General features: G+C 37.0%; 1 protein-coding gene across 4 annotated transcripts in view; it reads left to right on the top strand.

The window, feature by feature from the left end:
• The first annotated feature begins 380 nt into the window (after positions 1-380).
• Positions 381-8,809, top strand: part of LOC106875168 (leucine-rich repeat-containing protein 71) — a 53,274-nt gene continuing 44,845 nt past the window's right edge. Inside the window, exons 1-3 of one of the 4 annotated variants that reach the window (XM_052976694.1) lie at positions 381-1,256; positions 6,192-6,327; positions 8,532-8,756. In XM_052976694.1, the coding sequence (XP_052832654.1) occupies positions 6,201-6,327; positions 8,532-8,756 (352 nt within the window). In that variant the 5' untranslated portion in view covers positions 381-1,256; positions 6,192-6,200. The remainder of the gene's footprint in view (positions 1,257-6,191; positions 6,328-8,531; positions 8,757-8,809) is intronic. The other 3 variants (XR_008266759.1, XM_052976693.1, XM_014923198.2) reach the window with 3 other exon arrangements.

Genomic DNA, 8,809 nt, shown 5'->3' with positions numbered 1-8,809 from the left:
AAAATCTTTTACAAGAATTTTATCAAAGAAGCTAGCGTAAAAAAACTCATAAGGGAAAAAAAAAATCCATCTTTTTTTTATTCCCAAGAATATATTTATTTATTCATATTTATATAAGGGCATTTTTATTACGGAAGTCTAGTGTGTGGCATTATTCTGTAGTAATGCCCTTATATAGATATATATATATATCAACAATATAGCAGAGGGAAAATATTTCAGTGAAGCATACTAAATACTAATATAGAAACACTGAATTGAAAAAGTTCCCTCAACCGAGATTATTCAAGCAATTAGTAGACAACCCCTCCCTCTCAGCGAAGGTGCATGGCCTAGTGTTTAGTTTGTTGCACTCACGATCTTACGATCGGAACTTCAATTATCAGAGTAGGTGATGCACTTGAGTGAAGCATTTCCTTTCTGTTGCTCCATTCCACTCAGTGTTAAATGAATTCCGGCAATAACTGTGAAGTAAGCAACAGACGGGTGCCCCGTTCAGGGTGGGAGGCGTGTTGTCTCAATCACTGATATGCCTTGGAAAGCGAGTTAAACTTTGGCTTTACGAATCCTACAACTTGTGAAAGATCAAAGACTTCTCATAGTGAATAAAATCTGTAAACAGCAATAAAAGAGGATGATTCTGATAAGATTAAGCGATCGAATTTTTGGACAATACGGAATGGAGCAAATCTAATCTTTAAAGCCAACTGGTGAAAGTAAAAAGCATGTTTCGGTCTTATTACGCCTCCTCGGTGAAGCATATTTTGTTCAGTTGGTAAGATAGGGAAGTAACATTTGACAAGTCAGTCTTAGATACTCATAAAGAGTAAAATGGATGGCCATGGCTGGAATGTCTGATCACGGATCTGTTCGACTGGGACTGATTTGCGGCAAAACAACAGGAGTCCAATGAGAAAGCCTCTAGAAATAGCAGCCAAATTTCTCTAAAATCATAACTTTATGACAGAAGGGATGTATCGAATAATGTGGTCCTAGTTACGTTGTCTTAAAATAAAACGGGGAAGTCATGGGTGGAACGCTTTTAATCAAATGTAGACTCTCTCACGGAGCTAAACAACGATAGCAACTTAGTTTTATGTACTTGACTGATCACGGTGACATGAAGTCTGGATACTGGGGAAATTGATGCAAGGGAAATAACTACCGATAACTTTACAGCGGTTGCCATTAGTTACCACGAGTTTATTGATGACAATATATTGTGCGCTACTGTCAACCGCGAAACACGAAAGACCGTGAGTTGATGCAGCTTTTTTTTTTTTTTGGCTTTTACTTTGTGTATGCATTTGAGTATGTATATTCTTGAGGGTAAGAACAAAGCTACACACACGCACACACATAGACACATCATTGTATCGTCAGCTTCATATTGTGGTCCAATCCAAACCTGATGTAAGTGACCAGTTCAGTGTGTGACCACAACCCTCGCAACACACACGCACACTCACAACACACACACACACACACAAGCATGCATGCAACAAAGAAGGAAGCATTTTATACGAGGCTACTCTACAAGCTAGAAATAACAGCCAAATCCACCTTAACACATTACAGTCTTAAAATGGGAAGGCCTCGCTGGATGATATTGCGTTAGGTATGCTGTACTTTGAACACAGTTCTGCAGAATCTGGACTGATCTGGGGTTAAGCAACAACAACAATAACAGCGATTTGCATGTCGAAGTGTGCTTACCTGTGCATACCAACACGTGTACCTCTCACCGAGTTTATTTCCTCTTAACTTCCAGAAAAATGGTTATTTTAAAATCATGTTTTCTATAAATACGCTTCAAACGATGTAGATTCCGATTATATTGGAATTTGTTGTGAAAACATTTTTCTGTTGGTGGGGAGAGGAGTTTCTGAAAATTTGCACGAATTGGCTTTGTTTCCTCATAACTTTCAGAAAAATTAGTATTTTTTAATGAAATTTTCTACAGATATTTTTCAGAGTGTGTAGATTGTGATTATAATGGAATTTAATATGAAAAGAAAAACAGTGAGCACGTACATATACATATTGACATACATTACAATTTTTTTTCGAAATTTCTAGTTTCATTTTGTAGATATATGTAACATGTATCAGTGTGTATGTATACGAGTCCATCAAATTTTTTTCACACCAAATTCCAATATAATCGTAATCTACACACTGTGAAAGCTATTTATAGAAACTTTCATTATAAAATTGTAGTGGGAATGGTGTAGCAAAAGATGTTGAGGCAGCAGATGGATTGTAGTTTAAATAATTTCTTTAATCGACACTTGCATTTACTTGTTGTATACACCAAAAAATTCACTGCATGACATTACCAAATTGCTTCGAGTTGGTGAAGAAGAAAATAAACAGGAGAAATACTGTGTCGATGTGATGAGGTAGAACCGGGCATGTTTTGTGTCTGTGTGTGCGTTGGTCATTCAGTGGTGTCTGTTTATGTTCTGCGACTGCTACATGCTGAATATGTGGTTCCATATTGACTGCATGACTGGCGCAAGTTAGTCGCTGGCTGCCTGCTTGGTGATGGCTCTCTCTGCTGTCCCTTGACAGATTGCTGTATTTATAATGGTCATGACAGCTAGAAGGACAGACATACTACAGGAGTAATTTCTACTTATGTTGGTCACCTCCTGTCCACTTGAAATTTAAATGACACAGCTCGGGTCATAGGTCGAAGAGAAATTCATCCATCATTTTTTGACAGGACAAAGAAATTTCTTTCGCGCCTGTTTGGCCAGTAGGGGATCAGACGAGCGAGAATCCTTAGATTCCGTTTCGAATCTCAGCTTGGAAAACAAAGTGTAGGTTTTTACAAAATTACCCATTATTCTGAAATTTATAAGTAAAGAAAGCTGTTTCATGAGAATTTTCTGAAACTCCTTACCTAACCCTCTGAAATTTTTTTCACTACATACTTCGATATAATCAAAATCTAAACTACCTGAAGTGTATTTGTAGAAAATTTCATTAAAAAATAACCATTTTTCTGGAAGTTATGAGGCAACAAATTCGGTGGAGGCAACACGTATGGAAGTACGCCTTGAAGTGTATTGTTTTCCTCAACTAAAAAATGTGGGAGAGTCATGTTTTCTGAAAATGATACTCTCCCATGAAAGGTGCTATTGGCAATGTTAGAATGTTTTTTCTTGTATTCTTTCTGTGCCAGCATGCTACATCCACTTACTATATGAGTAATGCTTTCCTCTTTTGATTTGCATAATCTACATTAGGAATCTACTTGGTTTTCGTCTATTTTGGCTTTTATCCAATTAACCCTTAATGCTTGAACTTGTGCAGCTACTAACAAACTTTCTCTCTCTCTCTCTCTCTCCAGCTTTCCCTTCTGCAGCCATAACCATGTCTCACTACTAGTATTTACTGAAACTATCTTTAGGAATCTACCATGCAACGCCTTCTCCTGCCAATCAGATAATTTCTATTCTTTTTTTCTGGTTTTTAAGTTCGTTTGGTATTTTGGTTTCCCTATATCTTGCTGTGATTCTAGCAGCTTTTAATAAACTTTCTTCACTATTACCTACATAGGAGTCTATATCTACTCTAGCTAACTCTATGCAGTTTTCTACTAATATCAACTCTCTTCCACCTTCCTTTCTAGGTAGGTATAATCTTGCTACTCCTGTTCTTGGGTGGAGTCATCCATTCATATTGAATTCCTTCCTAGTTCTTCTGTCTAGCTTTGCTAATTCAGTTTTTGTCCAATCTACAAAAGTTGCTGAGTATCTAAGTAATGATACTGCCCAAGTATTTACAGCCTTTACTAGATTCAGACCATTAGCTTCCTTACCATTCTGATGTACTCCTCAATTTTCATTTCAATTTCTGTAGTTAATACTTTGTCAGATTCTAATACTCCTTGATACAACTCTCTCCTTCTTTCAATGACTTTAATGTTTGGCCAACTGGTAATTGGATGCCTTCACTGTTGACTACCTGTCCCCTTCTTATGGCTAATATTGTACACTTATCTATGCTAAATTCCATGCCAATATCTTTGCTGAAGAGTCTTACAGTCTGTATTAAGGAATCTATCTCTTTTTCATTCTTACTAAAAAACTTCAGATCATCCATATAGAGCAAACAGTTAATTTTTCCATTACTATTTCTGAACTGTACCCTGCCTTTGCCTTGCTTAATACTATACTGAGGGGGATCAAATGTAGAACAAATGTTAAAGGGGACAACGAGTCCCCCTGGAAAATTCCTCTTTTGATACTATTATTATTATTGAAGGCTGCAAGCTGGCAGAAACATTAGCGCACTGGGCGAAATAGGGTCAATGTAATCGACTTAATCCCTTTGTCTGTCCTTGTTTGTCCCCTCTATGTTTAGCTCCTTGTGGGCAATAAAGAAATAAGAAACGTTAGCACACCAGGAGAAATGTTTAGCGGTATTTCGTCTGCCGCTACGTTCTGAGTTCAAATTCCGCTGAGGTCGACTTTGCCTTTCATCCTTTCGGGGTCGATTAAATAAGTACCAGTTACGCACTGGGGTCGATATAATCGACTTAATCTGTTTGTCTGCCCTTGTTTGTCCCCTCTGTGTATAACCCCTTGTGGGCAGTAAAGAAATAGGTATTTTGTCTGTCTTTACATTCTGAGTTCAAATTCTGCCATGGTCAACTTTGCCTTTCATCCTTTTGGGGTCAATAAATTAAGTATCAGTTGTGTACTGGGGTCAATCTAATTGACTGGCCCCCTCCCCCCAAAATTTCGGCCTTTGTGCCTAGAGTAGAAAAGGAATTGTTAGCACACTAGGCAAAATGTTTAGCAGCAGTTCTGAGTTGAAATACTGCTGAGTTCGATTCTGCCTTTCATCCTTTTGGGTTCATTAAAATAAATACCAGTTCAACACTTGGGTCAATGTAATCGATTTACCCCCTCCCACGAAATTGCAGGCCTTGTACCCAAATTCAAAACCAGTAATTTGCTGATCTGTTTATGGAAGTAAGAGCAAAGCCCAGGAAGTTTTACAGGACCTCTGAGAGCAAAGGGACGAAGAGAGGAAATTATCCTCAGATCAGAGATCTGACCTGAATTCTTGCAACAAACTGGACTCTCTTAAAGGCACTGAAGTGTCAGGTGTTTAACCTGGTAACAGATGAATATCACAGACCATTGCTAGTTTCTTTGGATCCCATGAGATATACTTGTATTCTTTTAATTGTGTCAGTCATTAGACTGTGACCATGTTGGGGCAGCACTTTCAAGAGTTTTAGTCAATCATATCAACTCCAATACTAATTTCAGTCTGATATTTATTTCATCAATTTGCCAGTTTATGGGACCCAAAGGCAAGCAACTGAATGATTTAGTGTACACATACATATATCATAATTTTCTGTTAGCTTTCCATGTTGGCATGGGTTAGATGGATTATCATTATCTGTATTACTTCATATTTACAGTTAATCCTCTCTTAGATGAGCTAGAGGACCATAGCGTTCTCATACACTCTATTCTGGCATGACTTCTATATCTCAATTTCTGTCCTAACACCAACCATTTTACAAAATAAATTAGGTATATTTTAACATATTGCCAGCACTAGGAAGGTTGTCATGTCCTCCCTATCCTATGTTTGCACCATTCATTTACTGACTACTTTACTGAGTCTACTGGCTGCATTTTTACTGTGGAGCCAGCACTAAAGAGGTTGTCTTGTCTCTGACTTCTCCACATTCATCCGAAACAAATATAACTGATAAGGAGAAGGGAGAGAGAGAGAAAGGGGTGTGAGAAACTGGTAGGAGGGAGTAATGGAAGAGAGACTGGTAGACATCAGCATGTTGGTTGTTGATAAGGAGAGCGAATAGAAAATGAGCATGAGCTGTGCAGTGGGGAAAGAGGGGGCGAGAGTGGGAAAAGAGGGGACGAGAGTGGGGAAACAGACTTTTGTGCAGTTTCCATCTAACAAATTAAACAAAATATTGGTCAGCCTGAGTTTACAGTAAATGACATTCACTTAAGGTACTGGGCAGTGGGTTCAAACCAGAAACCAAGTGGTTGTAAAACAAACTTTTTTACCATATGGCTATATATATGTGTGTGTGTGTGTGTGTGTGTGTGTGTGTGTGTGTACATATATGTATACACACCCACACAAAGGTATATATATAGTCTAATATGACTCTGCTTCTATTTGGTCAGTGTTTAACAATGGAAAAAGGGAAAGAGAAAAAGTCAAGCAAGAAAGAGAAAAAAGATGTTAAAGACAAAAAGTCAGACAGAAGTAAAGACAAGACCCTTGCAGGAGAATCTGATGAACTCACAGACAAGCGATCAGGTAATTTATCTTTATTTCATTTCATTTTTAAACAGAATCATGAAATTATTCATGAAATTGTAAAAATAATTGTATACAGGTATAAAAATTTCATAAGTTCTGGGATTCCATGTTATTTGCTAACGAATAATTTTATGATTCTGTTTAAAAATTCCAAATCCGTACATATTCTCTGATGAAGGATATGTGGATTCCTGAAGTTCAAAAGGTTTTACCTACACATTTCTTTGCATATTCCCAGAAATGGCCGTAAGACTCTTTCTATTTAATGAATTCATTTGGGGACTTCCCTTTTCGATTATTGTGAACTGTTATCTCATCAAGCTTGGTCTTCTTAATCTATCTGCATATATTTATGCAATTACTTATCCAACTTTGATTTGGGCACAGAATTACTCTATTATATGTATATATATGTTTTTATATGTTATGTGTTCGCGTGCTTATAATGGCTTATATATGCCCTCCATGTTTAGATATGTGTCAGCTTTGATAAGGAGTATTATTGACCTTGGAACTTGTCTCTTTCAAATTAATACTTTAATCTAATCTCTCAATAAATTGTGCCCTACGCTGTTGTTTCTTGAAAAGAGTTCACCTCTATAATTTTTCATTACCTATATATGTATATATATATATATATATATATATATATTATTTGATTTACATCCCTTTTTTACATGTGATCTTTTGACTTTGTGTCTAACACTTTCTATGAAGTCACTAACCACATGTCTATATTGAGTGGTATATTCTTCACCCATGGTAAACTTAGCAACCACAACTAACTCTCTGTCCATTTCTCTTGTGAGTTTGAAGTGCACTGTGTTTCTATATGATCCTGATCACATCCAAATTGGTAAGTGACCAGGATCACATAGCATTCAGCTAAACATGGTCGAGAGGTAGAAGTGATGATTGAGGACGAGTACAAGAACACACAGAAAGAGCTGCTAAAGAGATGTTGACAGACATGTATGTGCATACGCAAGGGTACACACACACACACACACACACACACACACACACACACACACACACACACACACACACACACACACACACACACACACACACTACCACCACCACCACCACCACCACCACCACATGACACAAAGACACAGGAACACACATGCTGAGATTCAAAAACATATACTCAGGGAATGGTGACAGAAAAAATAAAAAATGTCGACTGGATCAAATATTGCTCTCTTTTACTTGCTTCAATCATAAGAATGTGGCCATGCTTGGGCACCACCTTGAAGAATTTTTAGTCAAATAACTTGGCCCCAGTAGTTTTTCTTTTAAGCCCAGCCCTTATTCTATGGGTCTGTTTTGCTGATTCACTAAATTACAAGAACATAAACACACGAACACCAGTTGTCAAGCAGTGATGGGCTACAAACACACACACACACACACACACATATATATATATACATATATGATGGGCTCCTTTCAGTTTCCTTTTACCAAATTCACTCACAAGGCTTTAGTTGGCCCAAGACACTTGCCCAAGGTGCCACACAGTGGAACTGTACCAACAACCATATGGTTTGGAAGCAAGCTTCTTACCACACAGCCATGCTTGCACCTATGTTATGTATAAAAGTCATATGGCTTATAATTTGTTCATCCAAAACATCAGTCTCTTTATTTTTCTTTTCCATTTATCAGCATACAATTCACTGTGCACAACTTATGTTTACATTTTGTCAGCCACTTTTTGAATTTTTGCCTACCTGTTGTAACCTCTCATGTTTCAGTGGATGAACCCTATTTATTTCATATTACATACAAAATTATGCAATTCATGCAATAAATTTAGTATCCATTCACTTCTTCAGACATTATAATTTGAATCACAAACAACTTATGAAATTAACTCACAATGCTGAATGAATTTTCACAACTCTGTGGGCATGCGCAACAATCAGACAAATAAACAAAATGTAAATATTTATTTATCCTATCAACTGTTTAGTGTACTATCTGTCCAAACAGGACTTAAAGCAATTAATCAAAATAAAATTCCTTGTATGGTCTAAAATATTTTCCTCACACAATAACTTGGTGAAAAAGATAATACTCATGCTGATATTTTATTACCCTCACAAAAAATATAAATTTATACTGGTTAAGACAAATACAAAGACAGAAAGAATAAGCAATATTTTTTCCACCTTTTTCTTCCTTTATTTCAGAACCCTACATCTGTACAGGAAATTTTATAGTTGATTTTGAGGAAATCTGCCAAAGAAATTCTGTCAGTGTCGTTCCTGAAATTGTACCAAGAGCAAAATGGCCTTCTCAGAGCCAACCAAACAATATTGTTTCCATTGACAGCAAGGTTGATAAAGTAAAGAGTCCACAGAAAGTAACCAACCAAGTACCAGAAGCAGAAATAGAGACTGTTGAAACTCCTGATGGTAATCTCTCTCTCTCTCTCTCTCTCTCTCTCTCTCTCTCTCTCTCTCTCTCT

The sequence above is a fragment of the Octopus bimaculoides genome, chromosome 25, assembly GCF_001194135.2.
Source record: "Octopus bimaculoides isolate UCB-OBI-ISO-001 chromosome 25, ASM119413v2, whole genome shotgun sequence".
NCBI lineage: Eukaryota > Metazoa > Mollusca > Cephalopoda > Octopoda > Octopodidae > Octopus > Octopus bimaculoides.
The sequence above is the reverse complement of the archived record's forward strand: the minus strand, read 5'-3'. Positions and strand labels throughout refer to the sequence as shown.